Here is a 27,184-nt window from a genome sequence, read left to right on the forward strand (position 1 = left end):
TTGTTTATTATAAAAAGTCAAACAAAAATCAGTCATGCTTAGAAAGGAAATAGAAAAGGATCTATCTGTTGCTAGTAAAGCGATAATGTAACCTGAGTTCCAGCAGTGAAATACCATTCTTAATACTTGAGTTGGTTTCAGGCCTTTTAGACAAGTGTAGTCAGAATGAGAAGTGTCATGTTCTGCTTCCTCTAGTTGGTCAATTTGTTTGATTCTCCTAAAAAAGACAACCATAAATGTTTTAAAGATGGTAATTTTTTATTGTATAAAAATTGGAGACTTTAGCCAACTCCCTTTACTGAGTAGTGTATAGGTGGACAGCCTGTAGTAGACTAGTTATCCAGGGATCCACATGCTAATTTTCCAGCAGAAGAAGAGTCTTGGTGGCAGACTCAGAGCTCTGTCTCTTCTGACATACATGTTCTTTAGTAGGTCTTTTTTTTTTTTTTTGTAGAGACAGAGTCTCACTGTACCGCCCTCGGTAGAGTGCCGTGGCGTCACACGGCTCACAGCAACCTCCAGCTCTTGGGCTTACGCGATTCTCTTGCCTCAGCCTCCCGTGCAGCTGGGACTACAGGCGCCCGCCACAACGCCCGGCTATTTTTTTGTTGTTGCAGTTTGGCCGGGGCCGGGTTTGAACCCACCAACCTTGGCATATGGGGCTGGCGCCCCACTCACTGAGCCACAGGCGCCGCCCAGTAGGTCTTTTTTTTTTTTTTTTTTTCCAGTAGATTTTTAAAAGAAGTTTCAGGTTTACAGCAAAATTGAGTAGAAAGTAAAGAGATTTCCCATATATCCTCTGCCCCCGCAGCATCCTCACTACTAGCACCCTCAGCAAAATGGTGTTATTTGTTAATAACCTACACTGTCATTAACACCCAAAGCCTTGGCAGACTTTTGAGCTGAATTTTCCAACTTTTTTTTTTTCTTTTGGAGACAGAGTCTCACTTTGTCGCCCTGGGTAGAGTGCTGTGGCATTATAGCTCACATGATCCTCCTGCCTCAGCTCCCGAGTAGCTGGGACTACAGGCATCTGCCACAACGCCCAGCTATTTTTAGAGACGGGGGTCTTGCTCTGGCTCAGGTTTGTCTGAAACTCCCGAGATCATGCAGTCCACCCACCTTGGCCTCCCAGAGTGCTGGGATTACAGGAGTGAGCCACCACTCCCGGCAAATTTTCCAACTTGAAAATGAAAATGATATGTCACAGAGTTTTTTTATTATTATTAAATGAGAACATATCCATAGAAGCTGAGTTTGTAATAGGCAACAATAAATGTCCCGCGGAAATTGTATCCAGCCTCCAGAAATATTTTAGGACTGAAGACTGCAAAGCATCTCATTCACATGGAAAGAAGATGGGAAAATAAGCTTGAGCCCCCGTAGATACCTGGTTCTTTGCACTGGTGCTCTCCCTGGGTTTCTGGGCAGTCTCTGGCAGGAGTGCAGATGTGGGCAGAGACTGAGCCAGGCTTCCGGGTAGTCCTGTAATGTGTCCGGTCTAGCGTGCCTCTTTAATATTTACTTATTATCACCCACCCAAAGCAAAACAAAGGTAATTATTTTTGTTTTTTGTTTTGTAGAGACAGAGTCTTAACTTTGTCACCCTCGGTAGAATGCTGTGGCATCACACAGCTCACAGCAACCTCCAACTCCTGGGTTTAGGTGATTCTCTTGCCTCAGCCTCCTGAGTAGCTGGGACTACAGGCTCCCGCCACAACCCCTGGCTATTTTTTTGTTGCTTTTTGGCTGGGGCGGGGTTTGAACCTGCCACCCGCGGTATGTGGGGCCCACGCCCTACCCACTGAGCCACAGGCGCCGCCCAAAACAAAGGTAATTTTTGTTAGTCATAATTTATGTAAAGCAAATTCAGCACATACATTTTTCCTTTTATTTTTTTCCTCATCATTAGGTAGTGGCAAATGATACTGAGGGAGCAGCCTGCTGTTTCTGCAGGAGATGCCCAGTGATGCTGATTGTGAAAGAAATCTATAGACATTCACTGGATTGGGGTCACCTATCAATTTTCTGCTAAGGTCTTTACTTTTCAGGCTTATGTAAACTTAGTATTAAAGTCTTAAACTTTAAAAAAGTTAAAGTCTTAAACCCAGGAGCTTGAGGTTGCTGTGAGCTGTGCCACGGCATTCTATTCAGGGACCAGAGTAAGACTCTGTGTCAAGAAAATGTGCCACGGCATTCTATTCAGGTCACCAGAGTAAGACTCTGTGTCAAGAAAATAGATAAATAGGGGCGGCGCCTGTGTCTCAGTGAGTAGGGCGCCGGCCCCATATGCCGAGGGTGGCGGGTTCAAACCCAGCCCCGGCCAAACTGCCACAAAAAAAATAGCTGGGCATTGTGGCGGGCGCCTGTAGTCCCAGCTGCTTGGGAGGCTGAGGCAAGAGAATCGTGTAAGCCCAAGAGCTGGAGGTTGCTGTGAGCTGTGTGACGTCATGGCACTCTACCCAAGGGTGGTTCAGTGAGACTCTGTCTCTACAAAAAAAAAGAAAATAGATAAATAGCCGCGCCTGTGGCTCAAGGAGTAGGGCGCTGGTCCCATATGCCAGAGGTGGCGGGTTCAAACCCAGCCCCGGCCAAAAAAAAAGAAGAAAATAGATAAATAGGCCAGGCACAGTGGCTCATGCCTGTCATGTCAGCACTCTGGGAGGCCAGTGCGGGTGGGTCACCTGAGCTCACAGGTTTGAGGCCAACCTGAGCAAGAGCAGGACCCCATCTCTAAAAAATAGCTGGGCATTGTGTTGGGTGCCTGTAGTCACAGCTGCTCAGAGGCTGAGGCAAGAGAATTGCTTGAGCCAAAAAGTTTGAGGTTGCTGTGAGCTGTGACACCATGGAACTCTACTAAGGGTGACAAAGTGAGACTCTGTCTCAAAAAAAAAAAAATTATTAAGAAAACAATGAGAATTATATAGTAGAATAAATAAGAGAAATGACTTCTAAAACTATACTTTGGTTATACTACATATGTTTTCAGAATTGTAGTCTTAAGGGAAAGAATCACTCTGGTGACTAAAGTATTAATAGTGTCCTCTGCCTTGTTTCAGAAGAGCCCGCTCTTGGTGGTTCATTATTTGTCAGCTAAGAACTCATAGATGATTAATTTGTATTCTTGTCTCTTTTCACACTGCAGATACCTTAAAGGTGGAAGCCTTCTTCATCCACATGCCCTAACATTTGCATTAACTACTCAATAAATAAAAGTTTGTAGAAAGACAGATAATCGCTTGTTCTCACTCAAATGCAGAAGCTAAAAAGTCAATCTCTGGGAGGTAGAGAGCAGAATGATGGTTACCAGAGGCCAGGAAGGGGAGTGAGGGGTGATAGAGAGGGTCGGTTAATGGGTACAAAGATACAGTTAGAAGGAATGAAACCCAGTGCTCAGAAGCACAGCAGGTCAGCTTTAGTTAACAATAATTTATTGTATGTTTTAAATAAATAGAGAAGTGAACTTGGAATGTTCCTAACACAAAGAAATGACAAACGTTTGAGATGATGGCAGCCCAGTCACTCTGATCTGGTCCTACACATTGTATGGTTATTTCAAAATATCTTGTATACTTCATAAATATAGACAACAAATGCATTCCTAATAATTAAAGATAAAAAGTTTGTAGAATTGAAATGAAAAAGCTGTATTCATGATTATGAAAACCTCCCACGTCTCATGTTTGGTATTAGTGTTGTGAAAATGGTGCTTGTATAAAGTACATGTGCTCAGAGTCTTCTGTGACTGCCATCTGTGCATTGCTTGAGAAGACAACTGGTTTTCTTTGCGGCCAAATGACTTTAAGCACGTATTTAGCAAACATTTACAATAGGAATTTAGTTCCCTGCCCTCAAGGAGCATGCAGGCTTGGGAGAGACCTATGAAGATGACAGAGAGGTGACTGCTCACCTGAGCTGCGTGTATGGCTTGAATGACGGATGGTCTCTAAGAGGAGTGGTCTGCTTGCCAGCCTTGGAGGTGGCTCTATTTGAGAACCCTGTGGGAGAATTGCCCAGAATTGTGCTGGGCCTCATCACTCCCTCATCCTGCTCCCATTATGCTTTTCCTGGGGATCTTGTCTTTTGTATCTTGTGCTTCTTTTTTTTTTTTGTTTTGTTTTGTTTTTTGTTTTTTTGAAGCAGAGTCTCACTTTATCACCCTCAGTAGAGTGCGTAATGTCACAGCTCACAGCAACCTCCAACTCTTGGGCTTAAGCGATTCTCGTGCCTCAGCCTCCCGAGTAGCTGGGACTATAGGCGCCCGCGACAATGCCCAACTTTTTTTGTTGTAGTTGTCATTGCTGTTTTAGCTGGCCGGGGTCAGGTTCGAACCCACCACCCTCGGTATGTGGCGCTGGTGCCCTACCCACTGAGCCACAGACACCGCCCATGTTGTGCTTTCTTGTTAGATACCTTGGCCTGTGTGGAAACTGTCCACACGAAACAGTTAGTCTTTGTGTGGTAGGAAGGAGGTGCTTGGCAATTAAGTTACTGATAAGATATTTGAACTTAACTCAAGACATAAAAGGTTCTTGAGTTGGTTATCTTGATAACAAAATAAGCATGAAAAAGAGAAAAGGGCCAGGATACTTAGAGGAATTAAGTTGACAAGCAAAAGAATGGTCTAGGAATTTAGTGAGATTAATTCTTTTTTTTTTATTTTTCCCTAGAGACAGGGCCTTTCTCTGTTGCCTAGGCTGGAGGGGAGTAGTGTGATTATAACTCCTGAGCTCTAGTAATCCTCTTACTTTAGCCTTCTGTGCAGCTAGGACTCCAGGTGTGCACCCCACACTGCTTAATAGTGTCTCCACCTTCTGGGCTCAAGCCCCCCCTCCTGCCTGGGCTTCCCAAAGTGCTGAGATTTCATCCTGTCCAGCCAGGTTAATTCTCCTTTATTTATTTATTTATTTATTTTTGAGACAGAGCCTGGGTAGAGTGCTGTGGCATCACAGCTCACAGCAACCTCCAACTCCAACTCCTGGGCTCAATCGATTCTCCTGCCTCCACCTCTCAAATAGCTGGGACTATAGGCGCCCGCCACAATGCCCGGCCATTTTTGTTTGCAGCCATTGTTGTTTGGCAGTCCTGGGCTGGATTTGAACCTGCTAACGCAAGTGTATGTGGCTTAGCCACTTGAGCAACAGTCGCTGAGCCCTAGCCAATACTCTGAGGGTGATTGAGTGAGATAAAATGCAGCAGCACTGCAGAGTTCTTTGTTGAATAAACTTGTGGCAATGGGTCTCACCTCTACCAGTTTCACGGTATCTTTTGCCATACTGTGTTTTTCTATTAAATATATTTTTTGACTTTCTTTTTTTTTTTTGTAGAGACAGAGTCTCACTTTATGGCCCTGGGTAAAATGCTGTGGCCTCACACAGCTCATAGCAACCTCCACCTCCTGGGCTTAAGCGATTCTCTTGTCTCAGCCTCCCGAGTAGCTGGGACTACAGGCACCCGCCACAACGCCCGGCTATTTTTTGGTTACAGTTTGGCTGGGGCCAGGTTTGAACCCGCCACCCTCGGTATATGGGGCCGGCGCCTTACCGACTGAGCCATAGGCGCCGCCCTTAATTGACTTTCAAACATAAATGAGACATTTAAGAAGGAAAACTGCCATAAATAGTAGGTAATTATAAATATAATTAAAAACAAGCCAGTATTATTAGATTCTAGCTGAAACTTAACCTGCTCTTTCTTAAAAACAAAAAGGAGACATTTTCCTGTCATTTTTAATGCATACGTAAATGTATCCTATAACATCGTGTTGCAAACCTCAAATATACACAAAAAAATTTATTTAAAATAAAATACCCAACTTGAATGTTAAAAAATAAAAAAATAAAGATATTAGTCTTGTTAGATTTAATAGCTTGCAAACAAAGATCTTTTCCTGGGGGCGCCCATAGCTCAGTGGTTAGGGTGCCGGCCACATGCTCTGGGGCTGGTGGGTTCGAACCCAACCCAGGCCTGCTAAACAACAACAAAAAAAATAGCCAGGCATTGTGGTGGGTCCCTGTAGTCCCAGCTACTTGGGAGGCTGAGGCAAGAGAATCACTTGAGCCCAAGAGTTTGAGGTTGCTGTGAGCTGTGATGCCAGCATCATAGCACTTTGGCACTTTGTCATTCTATTGACCGTGACAAAGTGAGACTCTGGCTCAATTAAAAAAAAAAAAAAAGATATTTCTCTTGGCACCACAAGGAGGATTGAAAACGATGGGAGTTTCTCCTTGGGCTTGGTCAGTATTTGACCCTCCTGGACCCTCGGCGTTGTTGTCTGTTGGGGTTGACTGTGGGTGGTGACAGGGCGCTGTTGTGAGGCTTAGGATAAGGAAGTGCCTTCATATGCCAAGTGTGTGGTCCTCTTCTCCTCCTCCGGGCTGCAATTCAGTACCATACCTGAAATTACCTTCTGAACTACCAGTGACACCTCCTCCACCCTTTTGAGACACCAATCAGAAAACTTGACAGCATCAAGCCTGGCTGTCTTCATCTACTTGTCTTGGCGTCTTTTGCCACATCGTGTCCTTCTACTCAGGAAACTGTTGGAGGGGCAAGATGTTCGCATGGATACATCAGACCTTGTTGTGCATTCCTTGACACATGTTGAGGCAACAGTGCGCTGTGGGGCTGGTGGAGGACTAGACAGCCAGAGAGGCGCAGCAGCCGCCGGGCCCTCTTGCCTTTGGCAGGTGAGTGGTGGTGATCTCACTTGATTGTCGTTCATAGAGCACCCAGGAATATCATTTACTGAGGATGGCATTTGTTATTTTGTGTTCTACCTAAACGTGTGAGAAAATAATCTTTTTGTAACTCTTTATTTTGAGGTAATTTAAGACTCACAAAAGTTGGAAAAATAGTACAGAGTTCTTGTGTACCTGGTAGTTCTTTTCTAAACATGGTTTTAATATCCACGTTATGTGATAATTCCTTCGTGGTTTTCATTTCAGTGTTTCTTCATCTTAGCTGGTGAAGCATGGGGGAAATAGAAGGGACATACAGAGCCCTGCAGGCTGCAGGGACACGCTTGAGCACCCAGACCCCCGTGGGAGTCAGCACCCTAGAGCCTGGGCAGGCTCTCCCACCTCGAGTGCAGGAGAAGCACGTGCACACCAGAGTGAAGCTGCTGGACAACACTGTGGAAATATTTGACATTGAGGTAGGAAGCATGGTTTGAGGAGGCATATTCCCTTACCTTTTCTAGAAGTTGAGTATTACATACCAAATTCCATTTCCCTGGTTAGTCTTTACATATTTGTCAAGTTGACCAACCGTGGTTTCAGTAAAAGGATAAAATCCTTGGAGAGAATCCGAGTTTTCTTTTAGTTCAGAAAATAGTGCTCTTCTGTCTTACATTTAAAATTCTGATTCAATTCAGTCTTTTCACTTTGTTTGTAATGAGGACTACAGGAGAGGCAGGCTGAAGCCAGGTGGCTTATACCCAGAACTTCCTAGTGTGGCCTCCTGGGTGCCTGGCCGACTGGAGGAATGGATACCACTTAGTCTGTGTGGTGTCTAGTGTATGTCAGGTTTCTTGCCTGTGGGAGGGGATGATTACAGTTTCTCCTTCTCAGGTACCTGAGATGTGGATTGAGTAGACACCGCGCAAAGAGTCTGGCCTTCAGGAGGTATTGTGTAGAGTGCATACAACTTACTTTTCTAGGTCAACAGTGATACAATTTCTATTTTGAAAATTTCCTGGCTCGGCGCCCATAGCTCAGTGGTTAGGGTACCAGCCACATACACCGGGCTGGTAGCTTCGAACCCAGCCCAGGCCTGCTAAACAACAATGACAACTACAACAAAAAAATAGCCGGGTGTTGTGGCAGGTGCCTATAGTCCCAGCTACTTGGGAGGCTGAGGCAAGAGAATCACTTAAGCCCAAGAATTAGAGGTTGCTATGAGCTGTGATGCCACGACACTGTATCGAGGGTGACAAAGTGAGACTCTGTCTCAAAAAGAAAAAAAGAAAAGGAAACATTTTTTTCTGTTTCTCTAAATAGTTGGAATGAATGTTGTTTTTTTTTGTTATTTTGTTTTGTTTTTTTTGAGAGTCTCATTGTATTGTCTCATTGAGTCTCATTGTATTGTCCTCAGTAGAGTGCTGTGCCATCACGGCTCACAGCAACCTCAAACTCTTGGGCTTAAGCGATTCTCTTACTTCAGCCTCCCAAGTAGGTGGGACTACAGGCGCCCACCACAGTGCCCAGCTATTTTTTGTTGCAGTTGTTTAGTTGGCCCAGGGCTGGGTTAGAACCTGTCACCCTTGGTATGTAACTACTGTGCTACAAATCCCGAGCCCTTTTTTTTTTTTTTGAGACAGAGTCTCTCTATGTTGCCCTCGTCATAGCTCACAGCAACCTCAAACTCTTGAGCTCAAGTGATCCTCTTGCCTCAGCCTGCCAAGTAGTTGGGACTACAAGTGCCTGCCACAATGCATGGCTATTTTATTGTTGTTGTTGCAGTTGTCGTTGTTGTTTAGTAGGCCTGGGCTGGGTATGAACCCGCCAGCCCCTGTGTATGTGGCTGGTGCCCTAACCACTGAGTTATGGGCACCAAGCCTGAATGTTCTTTTTATTTCTTTCTTTTTCCTAGCTTATTTCTATAAGAAAAGAATGAATGTTCTCTTTAGAAATTATTTATTTTTGTATGTAATATACAAATACGTTATCTTTTTCTCTATTTTTTAAATTGGTTTAAAGTAATACCTTTAGAAGCTTTTCTTGCTCTTATTATTTTTGTTGTTGTTTGTTTGTCACTTTATCAGCCTGGGCAGAGTGCCGTGGTGTCATAGCTCACAGCAACCTCAAATTCTTGGGCTCAAGTGATTGTTAGCCTCAGCCTCTCGAGTAGCTGGGATGACAGGCTTGAGCCATTGCGCCCGGCTAGTTTTTCTACTTTTTGTAGAGATGGAGTCTCACTTTTGCTCAGACTGGTCTCAAACTCCTTAGCTCTAGCACTACTCTCAACTCAGCCTCCTAGAGTGCTGGGATTACAGGCATGAGCCACCAGGCCGGTCACTTTTCTTGCTCTTAATGTCACAAAAGTGATGACAAGAGAATGAAGTTAAACCCAAGCAGGAGGTTTATTTGTGCTTAGGGATTTCTATTGAGGAGTCATGATGCTGCACAGAAAATAAGAGGATTATCGAGATGTAGGCAGGGCTGTGCAGGCCCTGGCCCTGCTCGACTGCAGAGTGCACTGCACGGGGACGGGAAGGGGGAGCCTGGTGGCCAGGAGGCAGCAGGGGAGCTGATGGGAACAGTGAACCAGGCACAGCTTGGTGGCTGGGGTCAGTGACCTTTAGAACTCAGGGGACCCTAAAGGCTTTTCTTAAGCTCTTTTCTAAGGAGTAAGTGAAAGACTTCCTCAGGACAGTGGTAACTAAAACAGTAGGACCTATCCTCCAACCTCCTGCGGTGGGAGGGGCTGCATGGCTGCAGGAGCTGGGCCATCGTTGAACCCTGGAGAACTAGCAGTTGGTCGCTGTTTCTCACCAACTCTTGGATGACTCTCCTGTAGGAAATGGGTTGCAGGTCTGGGAATTCAACTGGGCTCCCAAACCTTTCTCAATCAAGTGTTTAGAAGAATTTCTACCATGTAGCCATCCTATAGTAAACACATTTGTTGTAGTCTAGGCATGTAACAGATTTGAAATTTTGAAAGAAAAATAAAAATAAAAGAGTTACGCTCTTCAGGGTTTACTTTGGAGTATTTTTTTTTTTTTGAGACAGAGTCTCAAGCCGTTACCCTCAGTAGAGTGATGTGGCGTCACAGCTCACAGCAACCTCTAACTCTTGAGCTTAAGTGATTCTCTTGCCTCAGCCTCCCAAGTAGCTGGGACTATAGGTGCCCACCACAATGCCTAGCTATTTTTTTTTTTTTTTTGCAGTTGTCATTGTCATTGTTGTTTTAGCAGGCTCGGGCTAGGTTCGAACCCACTAGCCTTGGTGTATATGTCCAGTATATGTGTCCGGTGCCCTACCCATTGAGTTACAGGTGCCACCTGCTTTTGTAGTGTTGTTTTTTTTTTTTGTCCAACTTAATAGTCTTTGTCAATTAAAACTACAACCCAGAAGAAAAACAGCACGCATTTATTATTTAGTCATAAATAAGATATAATCCTTCGCTTAAAAATTACTTTTAGAGTGGTGCCTGTGGCTCAGTGAGTAGGGCGCCGGCCCCGTATACCAAGGGTAGCGGGTTCAAACCCGGCCTTGGCCAAACTGCAACCAAAAAATAGCCAGACGTTGTGGCGGGCGCCTGTAGTCCCAGCTGCTCAGGAGGCTGAGGCAAGAGAATCACTAAGCCCAGGAGTTGGAGGTTGCTGTGAGCCGTGTGACGTCATGGCACTCTACCCGAGAGTGATAAAGTGAGACTCTGTTACTTTTAGTGATTTTTTTTTTTTTCAATTAAAATGGCTTTATTCCACCTGTGGTGGCAACCAGGAAGAAATCCACATGTGGGTAATGGCAAATGGGGCTTTTAAAGGTCAGAAAGGTGGGGGTCAGGACGTTGCCTTTACTTGCTTGGACATCTATTCTAAGGGTGGGGGTTGGTCCATTTACCTTTCCCAGGTGGGACATCTGGTGGGGTAGGGAAGGGTGTTGACCTATTTACCTTTCTTAGGTGGGAGAGGGTAGGGAGTTGATTGTTTTAGGCAGGTCCACCCTATTTGGGTGGGGTTTGATCCTATCATCCCAGTCTTTTTTGTCTATCATAAGGAGGTGGGATGATGGGCATGATGATCTCTTTGACCACTTCCTGCAGTGGGAGGGGTTGCATGGGCTGCCAGTAAAGAGAATGGGAGGAGGAGGGGACTGGGGTACAGGAGTGGTGTCTGCAGGAACTCTTTGGCTTTTTCAGTCTGAGCTGGTTGGTATCCAGTAAGGTGAGGATATGAGGAGTTGTTTTCAGGTGACTGGTTAATAAATCGAGATGTGGTGGAAGGTTACTGATTCAAAACTGAGAATAAGAAAAAAATCATAATTAGTGACCTTATCAGATAGTAACCAAAGAAGAAAATGGGCAGTGAGAGGCAGGAACCAGTTTGAGTTGCCAGGGCTGCCAGCAATCCTGAGAGGACATCTAATACCCATTACCGAGATCTCTGCCGATTTTTAGAGGACTTTTTACAAAGTGGCAGCATGGATGAAGTTGCTCCTGTGTTTGTTAGAAAAGATCTACTTACCTTCCATAAGCAAAAATACTTAGAGTTCAGTTTTCCAGGTCTGTGTTCAGGAGGCATTCTGATTTTCCGGGGTCGTCCGTCTTTGCACCTAGGCTTAGGAGAGAACTTCAGCCATGTTCTGAGAGTATATCTGGATCTTCAGAAAGACCCGGGCAGCCAGACCTCTGCAGGCTGGACACAGTTTGTGGGGAGTTTGGATTTGAGGCACTGCTTTGCCCAGAAGCCTAGTTTGCTTCATTTAACAATCCTGAGGAAGATTTTGGTTTTTTTGGAATACCTCGCAGAGTTTTAAGAAGTAGCTGGGTTTTATTAATGGCAGAAGCCCAATACTGGACCTCTGAGAGGCACTGCTGCATCTTGAAGGCCATATCAATGAGGTCTTGCTGGGAGGTCTGAGGGCCCTGGGGGAAATTCCACCATTTTTTGTCTGCCTTGTGGGAAAGAGGTTGGGTGGGAGGCTATTGCAAGAGGGAGGATTGGGTATTGTCCAAGGGAAGGATGTGGACATGGGGGTTGGAGGGCAACAAGAATGGGTGTCTGAAGAGAGGGATCTCATACAGAGAAACTTCCCAGGTGTTCCCATTGAGAGAATGGAGGGATTGTAGGAGGTGGCTTGGAGAAGAGCAATAGGGGCTGTGGAAGGGCATCAGAAGAAGTCAGTGTTACCTGTGCTGGAGAATTCACCTGGTGAATTGCACAGGACGAACACAGAGACTGAAAGTTTCAGAGTATGAGAAGGGCCTGGGTATAAGGGACCTCTGACCATTTGTGTAATTTTTGACAGTAATTATTGAGATCAGGGAGAATTTTTTTTTTTTGAGAGACAGCGTCTCACTCTGTCACCCTTGGTAGAGTGCCATGGCATCACAGCTCTCAGCAACCTCAAACTCTTGTACTTAAGCTATTCTCTTGCCTCAGCCTCACGCTAGGACTATAGGTGCCTGCCACAAAACCCAGCTATATTTTGTTTTAGATGTCATTGTTGTTTAGCAGGCCCAGGCCAGGTTCAAACCCTCTAGCCCTTATGTATGTGGCTGGCATCCTAACCGCTGAGCTACAGGCACTTAGCCAAGATCAGTGAGAATTGAGAGAAATTGAAGGTACCACATTGAGGCCGCTGCAAGCCACTGTCAAGTTTATACATGGGCCAAGCAGTATTACAGAAAAAAAGGAGACTTTTTGGTTTGAGATCAGGATAGAGCTTAGAGGCTTGAGATTAGTCAAAAGGCAGTTTTGAGGTGAGCAAGGGGAAATCTGTGACTGAGCAGTGCCCATATCAAAAACTGGAGGTAGGAAAAGAAACGAGATTGAAGGGAGAATACAGAAGGAGGAAGAAGGAAGTCAGACCAGCCAGAAAAAATGGTGATCCAGACTGGGCGGGTGAGCCTAGCTCGTGGAACTACCAGAAATGGTCCAGCCCACAGTAGGGCAATGGACCGATGACAAGCCAGGCTCGTAGAGGCTGCACCGGGAGATTACCCAGAATCTCCTAGTATGACTTTGGTCAAAAGAGGTCCTGGCCTCTGCACATGATCTTAAGTAGCCAGAGGGGTCTAGGCCTATAGTAGGGCAGTAGCAGGTAAGGCTGAGGAACCAGCCAGAGCCCAGGCCTACAAGAGGGCATCCCCAAACATGAGACACTGGGTGGGCAGGCAGGCCTGGCTTGCTGGGATGGCCGGGGCTGAAATCAGGGAAACAAGGTTTCCACATGTGAAAGCAGCCGGGAAAAAAATGGAGAAGAATGTAGAGGAAATTCCGGAGCTAGAATCAGAGAGAGGCCTCCATGTATGAAACCAGCCAGAAGAAAAATGGAAGAGAAGGAAGTAAGTGATCCAGAAATGGAGGGAGAGGGAAAGAGGAAGTTAACAGTAGAGGATGGGAAGAGGAGTTTTTAAAAGTTTGGAAAAGGAGTTTTAGACAAAAAAGCTCACCTCACCAGTAAATGGATGAAGTTAAGGCAGGGTCCGTCAGAGGGGTTTCCCATTTTCTTTTGTCTCTCCAGAAGGGTCCGTTTAGCTGGGTCTGATGGGTTCTCCCCTTCCTAAATGAAAGGTTTTGGAGCCAAAGATCCACTTTTACTGATTATAGGTCATTTTATAAGTAAGGAAACCAGGTACTAGCCTGTGAAAGTTTCAGAATATTTAGAACTTATCAGAGTATTAATAAGTTGAGGTTGTTGTTTTTGTTTTGGGTTTTTTTGACACAGAGTCCCACTTTGCTTCCCTCGGTAGAAGGCTGTGGCATCACAGCTTATGGCAACCTCAACGTCCTGAGCTGAAGCGATCCTCCTGCCTCAGCTTCCCAAGTAGCTGTAACTACAGGCACCTGCCACAACACCTGGGCTATTGTTGTTTCTGTTAATCAGATATAATTGTCATGTTTGGCATTTGATAACCCTGTTAGAATCACCAGAAGTTAAAGAATAACATTTGAGAAAACACGTGCAACAGTGGAGGTGCTTCACGTGTTGGACGAGTGACTTTCTGTATTGTGTTGCCCAGGGATACACATCTTTTAGGGAGAGCTGAAATTCAGTATATTATATTATAAGTTGTATTCTACTTCCAAGTATCCTGGCCTCCACAACTGCATTAGTTGACTGAGTAACAAACTACTCCAAGCTTAGTAGCTTAGAAAAAAAATTTAATAATTCCCATAGGTCTGTGTGCTTGTTTGCAGTGGTGGTCTAGGGACTCAGCCAGTCAGTCCTGTCTATGCAGAATCTCATCCTCCCACCAGTCCCCTCGGCCTCATTCTACTGGGTATGGAAATGTTCTCCCTCTCTGTTGTATTGACCAGAACAAGCTGGCAGACCAGCCCTAACTCAAGGGGTGGAGTACTGGAATCACCTTGGGAGGGGAGCGGCAGGGAGTGGGTGATTACTTTTTGTAGTGTGCCCTGACAACTTGCCAGCTGAGCAGTGTGCAGCTGCTGGAGGTAAGACTGTGACGTTTAGGGTCAGGTGTCATTGGAATGGGCTGATGTGTGGGGCCTGCCCAGAGGGAGCAGAGCCCCCTCCTCCAGAAAGGACAAACCTGCTCCTTCCTCCTCACTTTGTCCCATGGGCCACAGCTCTGAGGATGGAAGCCAGTGCTTACCAGGCCCCCATCACTGTCCTGCAGTCACTTATCCACAGGTCTCATTCATATTCCTTCTCCCTGCCCCATTTTATATTTGAACCAAGAAATAGACTGTGATCAGATGGTTTTTTTTTGTTTTTTTTTTTGTTTTTTGTAGAGACAGAGTCTCACTTTATGGCCCTCGGTAGAGTGCCATGGCATCACACAGCTCACAGCAACCTCCAACTCCTGGGCTTAAGCGATTCTCTTGCCTCAGCCTCCCAAGTAGCTGGGACTACAGGCGCCCGCCACAACACCCAGCCATTTTTTGGTTGCAGTTCAGCCGAGGCCGGGTTTGAACCCGCCACCCTCGGTATATGGGGCCAGCGCCCTACCAACTGAGCCACAGGCGCCGCCCCTGTCAGGTGGTTTTATTATTGGACCTATAGGCTGAGACAGACTCACAGCTACAGAGCAGGGGATGTACGAGCACTGAGACCCCAGGCTGGGTGAGTTTGTCCCACTGAAGACCCTGAACTCATTGCTTCTCCACTGAAGACCTTGGGCCCAGTGCTTGTCCCCTGAAGACGTGGGCTCAGTGCTTACTTGTCTCCTGAAGTCCCTGAACTCAGTGCTTGTCCCCTGAAGACCCTGGGCCCAGTGCTTCTACCCTGAAGTCCCTGGGCCCAGTGCTTCTACCCTGACGACCTGAACTCAGCGCTTGTCCTCTGAAGACCCTGGGCCCAGTGCTTCTCCCCTGAAGTCCCTGAACTCAGTGCTTGTCCCCTAAAGACCCTGGGCCCAGTGCTTCTCCCCTGAAGTCCCTGAACTCAGTGCTTGTCCCCTAAAGACCCTGGGCCCAGTGCTTCTACCCTGAAGACCCTGAACTCAGTGCTTCTCCCCTGAAGACCCTGAACTCAGTGCTTTTCCCCTGAAGACCCTGGGCTCAGTGCTTGCTTGTCCCTCTCCTGGAGTGTAGGTTCTGGGAGGGCAGGGCTTCCTTGTATACTGTGTGTCTCCAGTGTTTGGGACAGTGCCTTGCTCAGTAAATACGTGTTGGATGAATTATTAATAAATCAAAAGTTAGGTTTGGTTGGCATGGGTTTTATTTGTTTGTTTGTTCCTTTGTTTTGTTTTTGAGAAGAATCTCACTCTGTTGCCCAGGCTAAAGTGCTATGGCATTACAACTCACAGTAACCTCACACTCCTAGACTTAAGTGATCCTCCTGCCTCAGCTTCCCAAGTGGCTGTGACTACAGGTGCCTTCCACAACACCTGGCTAATTTATCTGTTTTTTAGTAGAGGGGGGTGGTCTCACTCATGTTCAGGCTGGTCTCGAACTTCTGCGTTCAAGGGATCCTCCTACCTAGGCCTCCCAGAGTGCTGGGTCAGCATCATTTCTTTAAGAAGGTTTTGAATTTTCCCCTGTATAGCAGTATTTTCTAACATCAATTTTTGTTTTGTTTTATGTACCTGTCTTATTTAGGTTCTGTTTTGTCTTATGTACCTGTCTTATTGTCTGTTTACTTGATTTTGTTTTTCACTGAACTCTTAAGCAGTAGTGTATTTCCAGGGAGATGTGCTAATACTGTACTTGGAAAATAGTAGCTTCTGTGTTCAAATGGTTATGAAGTACTGGCATTGTGCTGAATCCTCTACTTATTGAAAGTTTATATTTAGAGGACCTTTTTAACAGGAAAAAATTTGATATTTAGTTTTTAAAATGCTTGTGTTTTGCTTTGGTGAAAATACAGACCAACCTGGCCTAAAGACCTCCACATCAGTGCTGTGTCTGTCTGTGTCCATGGTTAATTGTTTCATGTATGTTTGCAGCAGACAAGCCCTGTCTATCCTCATTATGTTTTCTTCAGAAAAGGAAGCTGTGCTGCACATCCCCCATTTTATCTCCTATCTTCCAGAGTTGTACAAATGAAAATTTGTTTTCTATCAAGGCACACTGCCACAAGAATGACAAATGATTATATATTTTAATTTTTTATTTTATTATTTGTTTTTTCACTGAAAGTGTTCTGGTGTCATGGCAAATGATTCTAACGCAAAAACTGCTAACAAAGAAGCTGATGGAGTTGATTGAGTATCTGAGAGTATTTTGTCTCAGCTCTTTTCTTTTTTCTAGACCTTCTAGGTCTGCAGTCCCCAAGCCCCAGGTCACACACTGGTGCACCTCCACTCCCATCTTGAAAAACTATCTGTCATGAAACCATTCCCTGGTACATAAGAGGTTCCAGTCCTATTGGTAACAGTAGAAGGTGCACAGTAGAAGGTGAACAGTGCGCTAGCAAGCAAAGCTTCATCCGTATTTATAGTCCCTTATCACTGGTACCACTGCCCACCACCTGACCTCAGCCTGCTGTCCCATCACCCACCCCCAAATCCATATCTGTGGAAAATTATCTTCCATGGAATTGGTCCCTGGTGCCAGAAAGGTTGGGGACCACTGCTCTGGGTAATGCATTCTTGTTTATTCTTGCCTCTGTAAGTCAATATGGTCTGAAGCTAGAAGCTAGAGTCTGCTTTTTCCTATTCAATATTTAATAGTATTGGAAAGTAAAGTTGAGCTGAAATTTTTTAACAGACTTATGTATATAATTCATACAGTTCATCCATTTAAAGTGTACTAGTCTGGTGGTGCCTGTGGCTCAGTGGGTAGGGCACCGGCCCCATGTACCAAGGGTGGTGGGTTCGAACCCAGCCCAGCCAAACTGCAACAAAAAATAGCCAGGTATTGTGGCGGGCGTCTATAGTCTCAGCTACTTGGGAGGCTGAGGCAAGAAAATCGCCTAAGCCCAGGAGTTGGAGGTTGCTGTGAGCTATGACGCTACAGCACTCTACCGAGGGCCATAAAGTATCTCTAAAAAAAAAAAAAATAGATAAAGTGTATAAGTCAGTGGTATTTAATATTCACAGAAATGTGCAATTGTCACCAACGTCCATTTTAGACCATTTTGACCACCTCAGAAATCAATTCCTCATCCTTTAGTTATCCCCTTCCATCCCTTCCTCCCTTTCCATCAGCTCTAAGCAAATAGTAATCTACTTTCTCTCTCTATAGATTTCCGTGTTCTGACATTGAATATGAATGGGATCATAGTCTTGTGTGACTGGCTCCCTTCACATAGTATGTGTTCTAATTTAGAGCACATATCAGGACTTCATTCTTTTTCTTTTCTTCTATAGAGACAGAGTCTCACTTTATGGCCCTCGGTAGAGTGCCGTGGCCTCACACAGCTCACAGCAACCTCCAACTCATGGGCTTAAGCAATTCTCTTGCCTCAGCCTCCCAAGTAGCGGACTTCATTATTTTTTATGGCTCATAATATTTCACTGCATGGATATAACACATTTTGTTTATCCATTCCTCAGTTGATGGACATTTGGATTGTTTCCACCTTTTGGCTAGTATGATTGATGCTGTTATAAACACTTATGTTCAAGTTTTTGTGTAAATGTTTTTGTTTCTTTGGGGTTTACACTACAGTCATCCCTCTGTTTCCAAAGGGGATTCGGTCTAGGACCTCCGAATGCACAGATACTCAAATCCCTTACATAAAATTGTACGGTATTTGCATAAGTATAACCTGTGTAATCCTCCAGTATACCTGTGTGTGTTTGTTTTTTGTATTAGTGTTGTACTGATTTTTATTTATTTTTAATACTTTTGACCCAGGGTTGGTTGAATCCACCAATGTAGAATCCATGGATTTGGAGGACAAACAGTACCATGTAGAACTACCAGGTTGTATGGAACTCTAGGTTGAATTATTCGAGGAACTGCCAGGCTCTTTTCCAAAGCAGCAGCATCATTTCCCATTCCCATCAGCAGCGTTAGAAGTGTTCCAGTTTCTCCACAGACACTTACTATTTCCTGACTTTTTTATTCTTACTATCTTGGTAGATGTGGATTATTATCTTACTGTAGTTTGAGATGATATTTTAAAAGTTATTTTTAATGGACAAAGAAGAGAGTTTTAAGGCAAAAAATATGAGAATTATATCAAGAAAAAGTTACCTTGAGCAGTTTCCTTGGATTGGTTGTGAGTAATTATGAGATTGACCGTATTGCTGAGCTCAGTTTCCAGGTTATGAAGATAGTGGAGCAAATACAAATGAAGGCTGGGCTCAGTGGCCAATGCCTGCGATCCCAGCATTCTGTGAGGCTGAGGAGGGTAGATCGCCTGAGCTCAGGAGTTCAAGACCAGTCCGAGCAAGAGCAAGACCCCATCTCTAAAAAAATAGCCAGGCGTTGTGGCAGGCACCTGTAGTCCCATCTACTTGGAAGGCTGAGGCAAGAGGATCACACGAGCTCAGGAGTTTGAGGTTACTGTGAGGTCTGATGTCATGGCACTCTACCCAGGGTGACGAAATGGGACTTTGTCTCCCCCCACCTCCCCCCAAAAAGAAAGAAAATATGGCTGAGGTTTGTCCATCATGAAGCTAAGGAAACAAAACTGCAAAGAGCATAAGCTTACTTGTAGCTTTTATTTATTTATTTATTTTTTTGAGAGATGGTATCTCACCATGATGCCCAGGCTGGAATACAGGTCTATTCACAGGCATGACCATACTGCACTGCAGCCTTGAACTCCTGGGCTTAAGGACATCCACCGCCTCAGCTTCCTGAGCAGCTTTGTAACTTTTTTTTTTTTTTTTTTAATTTTAAAGTTTCACTCAGAGTTGTCATGGAGGTTTTTAGAATAGGAACTTCTTTTGACGCTATTTTTATTTTTATTTTATTTATTTATTTATTTTGAGACAGAGCCTCAAGCTGTCGTCGCCCTGGATAGAGTGTCACCACAGCTCACAGCAACCTCCAACTCCTGGGCTTAAGCGATTCTCTTGCTTCAGCCTCCCAAGTAGCTGGGACTACAGGCGCCCGCCACAACACCTGGCTATTTTTTGGTTGTAGTTGTCATTGTTGTTTGGCAGGCTCGGGCTGGATTTGAACCTGCTAGCTCTGGTATATATGGCTGGCGCCTTAGCCGCTTGAGCTACAGGCACTGAGCCTTGATGCTATTTTTAAATCAGTATTTATGTCATAAATAAATGTCAGTAATAGCTTCTAGGATCTGATTACCCTTATTCATATAAATCATTTGCTGAAAAAAACTTACTGCTTACTAGGATTTTGTAAGATAATGAAGTAAGACATCCTTCATAGTTCTTTATATTGACTAACAACTAGATTGAATTACTTCTTTTATGGACATAGGGTTCACTTATGTCTTATTTTACACTATTTTTGACATTTAATGATAGGATATTTAGCTAACCAAAAGTCAGTGACAAGTTTTTTTATCTAGTAAAGCCTTGATTTGTTTTCACTTGATCAAATGAATTGTGTGATTTTGAACATAGAAATCTGGTTTCAGCTCTAGAGAATACTTTTGAGCCAAAAATGCATTTTAAAACCATATGGAAGTTGTGTATCAACTTGCCTTGTCCTATGTGCTATGTCATGGAGTAGAAACACTTCCCATCGCAGCTGTTTCTGATGTGAAGAGCACAGTGGGTGAAGCTAGGCAGGTCACTGTGCCCTGTCCCAGAGAGGCTTCTCCAGACCAGGATTAGGGGCTAGTGTGACTTAGAGCTTTTCTATTATCTGAAAGTACAATATTATGAGGAAAATGGCATTTAGTGATAAAAGAACAGCCTGGGATATACTTTGGGTGTGTGAGGCTTCCCCCATGCCTTTGCTGGCAAGTGAGGGTCAAGGCTAAAGAGCATGAGGGTTTTCTTTATTAGTAATAGTCCATTTTCTTGTCTTCCTCTTTTCTTTAACATACTCAAAATTTTTAGAGTGATATTTCTCCTTTTTTTCTTTTAAGAACTGCAGAAACTTTAGCTTAAATATATGACAAGTAGGAGGACAAATTCTCAGTCATGAAGTTCCATGCTAGAAGACTTTAATTTGTTGTTCCAGTAAAAACTTAATGTTTTCATTCTGGCAGGAAGAAGTAGTCAAAATTCCAGAAAATATTGTAGCCAGATGTTTGTCATTGCTCCCACATGGACATCCTAAATATGGCAAATAAACTGCCTTTAGAATTTATTTTGGTCTGACCTCAGAAGAAACAGTTAGTAATTCAACATCTGAAATTTGGGGATAATATAGGTTTTATGCAAAAGCTTTTATGTGTTTCTAGGATACATAGCTATTATGTGACTGTGCCCTAGCTTCTAAAACCTGTTATTTTGCCTCAGAAAGTTGGTCTACTTCTTTGACCCTCGTGCCCAGGAATGTGGTAGGGTGGTGCATGGCGGAGACGTGGACATTTTTATTCTTAGTTACCCAGTTAGGATATTAGTGCTCCCAGGGCCAACTCCGCTATACCCTAACACTTACAGAAGCAAGACTGGTACATTACAGTCCATATTAGACTCTAAGGTAATGGTGACTGATGAAAAAGTTAGGCTAGCAAATGGGAAAGAATAGGGAAATACCATTCTATTGATCCATACCAGTAAAAATCCCATGACCACAGTTTTTTAACAGAGAATAACAAAGTTATTTCAGGCCAGGCTGTGTGGCTCATTCCTGTAATCCCAGCACTCTGGGAGACCAAGGTGAGTGGATTGCTTGAGTTTAGGAGTTCAAGACCAGCCTGAGCAAGAGTGAGACCCTGTCTCTACTAAGAGTAGAAAAACTAGCTGAGCATTGGGGCAGGTGCCTGGAGTTCCAGCTTCTTGGAAGGCTGAGGCAAAAGGATCACTTGAGCCTAGGAGTTTGAGATTGCCATTAACAACGACAACACCATGGCACTCTATCCAGGGCAACAAAGTGAGACATTGTCTCAAAAAAAAAAAAAAAAGTTATTCAGGGTCTGAGCAGAGGATCGTAGAAATGAAATTTTTCAGTTGGATTACCTTGACTTTTTTTTTTTTTTTTTTTTTGACAGTCTCACTATGTCACCCTCAGTAGAGTGCTATGGCATCATAGCTCACAGCAACCTCAAACTCTTGGGCTTTAAGCAATTCTCTTGCCTCAGCCTCCCAAGTAGCTGGGACTACAGGCACCTACCACAATGCCCGGCTGTTTTCTTGTTGCAATTGTCATTATTGTTTAGCTGGCCCGGGCCGGGTTTGAACCTGCCAACCTTGGTGCATGTGGCTGGTGCCATAACCACTGTACTACACAAGAAGTTAGGCTGGGCATGGTGGCTCAACACCTGTAATCTCAGCCCTCTGGAAGGCTGAGGTGGGTGAATTGCCTGAGCTCACGAATTCAAGACCAGCCTGAGCCAGAGCGAGACCTCATCTCTCAAAATATCTGGGTGTTGTGGCAGGCACCTGTAGTCCCAGCTACTTGGGAGGCTGAGGTAAGAGAATCACATAAGCCCAAGAGTTTGAGGTTGCTGTGAACTCTGACACTACCGCAATCTACCGAGGGCAACAAAGTGAAACTATGTCTAAAAAATAAATAAATAAAATAAAATTTGGTATATATATGCCATAGAGTACTTCTCAGCCATAAAAAAAAAAAAAACAGGAAGTTAATTAAGAATTGGGAGATGGGGGCGGCGCCTGTGGCTCAAGGAGTAGGGCGCCGGTACCATATGCCAGAGGTGGCGGGTTCAAACCTAGCCCAGGCCAAAAACCACAAAAAAAAAAAAAAAAAAAAAGAATTGGGAGATGTTAAATACATTGTATTTGAAGTAAAAGAAAGAAAGGAATGAGTTGGGAAGTACTATAGAGGACTTCACAGAAAATGACTACTTATAGTGAAGAAAAGAATAGAATTATGGAAAGCATGTCCAAGGATTGGTTGTGGCTTTGAGCTGTGCTGATCCCAGCGGCCTCTAGCTGGTGTTTGCTGAACCTCTGGTGTAGGAGCCTGGGCCCAGAGGTGAGCAGAGCAGATGCCAGTTCTGTCTTCTTGGCAATCATTTTGCAGTCTGGAGCTTGGGGAGATTGCACTCAGATGGAAAAGCTCCAGAGGTGGAGGGGTTAGCACAGATCTCTCTTCTCAGGAACAGTGTCCAGGTGGTTGAAACAGCACCTGCAGGTGCATGCAGGTGGCCCCCATCTGACATGTCTAGAGCCCAGTGTGGTAATAGTGGAGCAGATGATATCCAGGACATCACTGGCTTACACAGACGGGAACGGGACTCCATAGGACACAGTGACTTGGCAAGAGGGGAGCCTAGGTGACTGTTGTGGTGACTAGGATGTAGCGTGGGTAGATAGGAGCAGGGAGCTGGTGGAGGTCACTTGCATCCTGGAGCTGTTTTGAAAGTAGAGCCTGTAGGACCTGCCAGTGCTAACGTGGAGTCTTAGAAACTGACACTAGGGCTGAGCCCAAATTCCATGCCTTGCACTCGGGAGCCTATAGGGAGAGCTGCTTTGGTTTCGGGCCATGTGGAGATTGAGAGGCATCTGCAAGGAGGCTGAGTGAAATGAGAGGCTGCCCCCACATCCTCAGGGAGGTCAGGCTCTCTCCAGTGCACAGGTGCAGGGCATTGTATGGCCTTCCAGAAGCTGTCAGATGTTCCACTGTTTGGACAAGAAGGCACCTTTTTTTAAAACTGTCATCAGTCCTCAACTTCTGGGTTGCAATAATTATGGGCTTTTCTTTTTAGAGAAATTCTGACTAGTTGTTACAGAGAAGAGTGAAAAACATCTGTAGGTGGTTCCAAACTGTTGCTATTGGAATGTTCTGGGATGTTCTGTGCATGTAAGTGACGCTTTACATGACACTTTACACTGTACTTTATGAGAGAGGTTCTTTTTGCCACAGCAGCAGAGAGGATCCCAGTCCTACTAAATGGCTTTTTCTGATGCCATTGAAAATCAGAGCACACTCCTCAGTCCACAATCTTAAACACCTATCTAGAACTAATAACCTTCTCAAAAACTTTAAAAGTTTAGACTTCTATTATAAGCTCATGGATTAATCTAAAGTATCTTTTTCAGAAGTAAATCTAAGCTAGCGTGCTGGCTCATACCTGTAATCTTACCATTTTAGAAGGCTCAGGCAGGAGGATCACATGAGGCCAGGTTTGAGATCAGCCTGAGCAAGAACAAGACCTCATCTCTACAAAACATAGAGAAATTAACCAAGTGTAATGGCGCACACCTGTAGGCTCAGCTACTCGGGTGGAGGCAGGAGATTGCTTTGGGGAACAGAGTGAGACCCTGTCTCAAACAAAAAAATTAATGTTTCCAGTTATGAAAAACACATTCCTTATCTTCTGGGTTTTGTTTTGTTTTTTTTTTAATTTTGTTTTTGTTACTTTGTTGTTGTTATTGATTTTTGAGACAGAGTCTCACTCTGTCACCCAGGCGAGAGTGCAGTGGTATCATAGCTCACTGCAACCTCACATACCTTGGATTGTAGGTGTGAGCCACCGTGCCAGGCCTTATCCTCTGGTTTTAGATATTCGCAAGGTCCTCTTACAATTTTATTTTTTGAATTTGTTTGTTACTTACTAATATCCCTCTGTATGCTTTTTGGATGTATCAATATTTGAAGTTGGTAAAGTCAGATTTTTATAGCAGGAAAAAGCCTTTTTAAAGTAAAGCAATTTTCGGACAGCGCCTGTGGCTCAAAGGAGTAGAGTGCTGGCCCCATATACCAGAGGTGACAGGTTCAAACCTGGCCAAAAACTGCAAAAATAAAATAAAAAAATAAATTAAAGCGATTGTCAATTAAGACAATTCAGGGTTCAAACCTAGCCTTGGCCAAAAACTGCAGAAAAAAAAAAAGACAATTCAAAAATGACTTAAAGGCTCTAGATACTACTCTCCTCCTAGAGAACATGTTAGAACACATATGCTAAAAATACATAGTAAGCTCTTTTAAAGCAAACTTATGTTAAATCATGGGTGTTCTGTTTTATAGTTGTTTGCTTCTGGCTTTTTTTTTTTTTGATGCAACATCTCAAGCTATTGCCCTGAGTAGAGTACCATGGCATCATAGCTCACAGCAACCTTCAACTCTTGGGCTCAAGTGATCTTCTTGCCTCAGTTTTTCTATTTTTAGTAGTGATGGGGTCTTGTGGTTTTTTTTTTTTTGCTCAAGGTGGTCTCCAACACATGAGCTCAAACAATCCACCTACCTCGGCCTCCCAGAGTACTAGGATTATAGGCGTGAGCCACCACACTCAGCCGCTTCTGGCTTTAATTTGTATCAATATTAAATCTTTTAAAACCATTAAAATAATAGAAACATATCCTAAATGTAAATGTGAACACAGATTGTATTAAATGAAATAATAAATTAAAATAGAGCCTCCATAGCTGACGACTTTAAGTGGACCTAATTTTCACAGACCAGATAAGCACCCCCTGTATGGATCAGTGCAGGAGGCCCACTTCCCTTTGGTGACTACCTCCTCCTGCTGACCACTGCGTTACAGTCCCTTGGTTGGTCGAAATACAGAGGCTCTGCTATATGCGTAAGTTCTAAGATCATATAAAATTAGATTTGTTAGTACAGTAACATGAAGAATAAAAATAGCCATCTTGGGAGTCTTACCAACTCTTGTTGAGAACACAGGATTTTCTTTCTTTCTTTCATTTTTTTTTTTGCTCTGGGTCGAGTGCTGTGGCATCACAGCTCACAGCAACCTCCAACTCCTGGGCTCAAGTGATTCTCCTGCCTCAGCCTCCCAAGTAGCTGGGACTACAGGCGCCTGCCACAATGCCTGGCTGTTTTTTGGTTGCAGCTGTCGTTGTTGTTTGGCAGGCCCAGGTCAGATTCGAACCCGCCAGCTCAGGTGTATGTGGCTGGCGCCTTAGCCGCTTGAGCCATAGGCGCTAAGCCGAGAACACAGGATTTTCTAATAACTCTTCAGTTTTTACTTATTTAGAGGAATCAAATTTGGAGAGAACTGAGAAAACTAGAGGACGGCAAACGTGTTTTGGAAAATTGTTGCTGTAATGAAAGTTACAAAACCTAAAGCTCTTTTATTGCTGTTAATTTTCCTCAGTATAGAAATTGATGCTGCTTTTTAAATTATTCAACTCAAACAGATTTATACAATAATAGTATTTTTCTCTTGTATACTTTACATTTTCCACCCTACAAAGTTTTTTTCATATACTTTTTCAAATTATAAAGTTTATACAAAGAATAAAAATTCCATAAATACAGAAAATACAGAAGGAAAAAATTGTAAATTAACTACTTGCCCATAGCCAGAAATAATCTCTTCAACCTTTAGGTCATACCATCTATTTAATTCTTCCAGACATTTTCCTGTACTTGTTTATGTACTTTCCATATCACTACTTTTGTCCATTTGATTATTTAAGTACCAAGAGGAATTGGTTTCCCATCGTTAATATGTTTATGACTATTTCTCTTTTCACCTCCTGTAATTTTTTGAGTGTGGACTCTGTGTTAATTGGTCAGAAATTCTCATGACTGCAGTTATCTCGATGGCACAACACTGTTGTTCCTCTTGTAGCATGCTCTTTTTTCTGTCTCAGTGCCTTTTTGGCCTAGATTTAATCATGTATTCTATCAAACTCCAGGCCCCTCGCTTTTCCGTTTGTTTGCAGTATACATGCCTGGGCCACCCGTGTCGTTCTTTAGTTTCATCTTTTCTGAATCGTGCATTTTAACTGTATTTCTCTTATACAGCCTAGTGGCTAACATGGGTTGGTGTTCTAAAACAGTTCGCATGTGTTATTTTACTTAATCCTCACTATTAGAATATTATTCTATTTTATATTTGAGAAAACTGATGTACAGAATTTTAAAACTTACCTAGAGTTGGAAGTTGTAGCCAAGGCAGTTGGTAAGAAGAGAGGGAGGGAGGGAGGAAAGGTGTCCACACTGAAAAGGGAGTAAAGTGAATCTATTTACAAATGTTTATATCCACACACAAAGAATGAAATTGAACCCCTATTTCACATCATACATAAAAACAGATTAAAAATGGATCAGTGACCTAAATATCAGAGTTAAAACTGTAAAACTCTTGGAAGAAAACCTAGGAGTGAATCTTACGCTCTTGTGTTAGATTGTGGTACCTTAGATAGGACAGTAAAAGCCACACAGGAGACAAAAGAAAAAATAGATACATTGTTCTTCATTAAAATGAAAAACATACGTGCTGCAAATCATCCTGTCAAGAAAGTGAAGATAATAAGAGAAGGTATTTGTGAATGAGCTGTCTGGTAAGGAATTTCTATCTAAGTTTATTTGGGGATGTGGGTTTTTTTCCTTTGCTACTGTCCATGGTTTCAAAGAATATGTTTTTAAAAATAATTCTTATGGCCAGCGTTCTCCCACTCTCTCTTTGGGATGTCATGCCCTTCTCTCTCTTTCTCTCTCCCCATCTTCCCTCGTCTCACTCCCTGCTCCCTCGTTCTTCTCTCTGTTTCTCATCTCTTCTCCCTTCCCTTTCTCTAACATAAAATAATCTTGTATTTTTATGTTCTAAAAAAAAAAAATTATCACTCTACACTATGGACTGAATGTCCATGGGCTCCCCAAAATCCTTATTGAAGACTAATCCCCCAAATGTGATGGTATTTGGAGGTGGGACTTTTGGGAGGTGATCAGGTCATACGGATGGAGCCCTCTCAAATGGGATTGGTGGCCTGATAAGCTTGCTGCTTCCCTTTCTGCTCTGCCTTGTGTGTGGATACAAGAAAATAGTCCCGTAGCTCAGTGGTTAGGGCACCAGCCACATACACCAGGGCTGGTGGGTTCAAACTCAGCCCAGGCCTCCTAAACGACCACTGCAGCAACAACAACAACAAAATAGCCGGGTGTTGTGGCAGGCACCTGTAGTCCCAGCTACTTGGGAGGCTGAGGCAAAAGAATCACTTGAGCCCAGGAGTTTGAGGTTGCTGTGAGCTGTGATGCAATGGCACTCTACTGAGGACAACATAGTGAGACTCTGTCTGAAAAACAAACAAACAAAAAAACAATCCCCTCTTCTGGGATCCTCACAGACACATATAT

General features: G+C 43.8%; 1 protein-coding gene across 11 annotated transcripts in view; it reads left to right on the plus strand.

The window, feature by feature from the left end:
- FARP2 (FERM, ARH/RhoGEF and pleckstrin domain protein 2) overlaps positions 1-27,184 on the plus strand; it is a 141,216-nt gene that overhangs the window by 5,766 nt on the left and 108,266 nt on the right. For 10 of the 11 annotated variants that reach the window (XR_008381222.1, XM_053597221.1, XM_053597220.1 and 7 more), the window contains one exon: positions 6,948-7,156. The exons of the other annotated variant lie outside the window; for it this stretch is intronic. Coding sequence is in view for 9 of the 10 variants with exons in the window: in XM_053597221.1 (XP_053453196.1) it covers positions 6,974-7,156 (183 nt within the window). In the remaining variant the exon portion in view is untranslated. The remainder of the gene's footprint in view (positions 1-6,947; positions 7,157-27,184) is intronic. 11 annotated transcript variants of the gene reach the window in all.

This window comes from Nycticebus coucang, chromosome 7 (genome assembly GCF_027406575.1).
Source record: "Nycticebus coucang isolate mNycCou1 chromosome 7, mNycCou1.pri, whole genome shotgun sequence".
In the NCBI taxonomy this organism is placed as follows: Eukaryota; Metazoa; Chordata; class Mammalia; order Primates; family Lorisidae; genus Nycticebus; species Nycticebus coucang.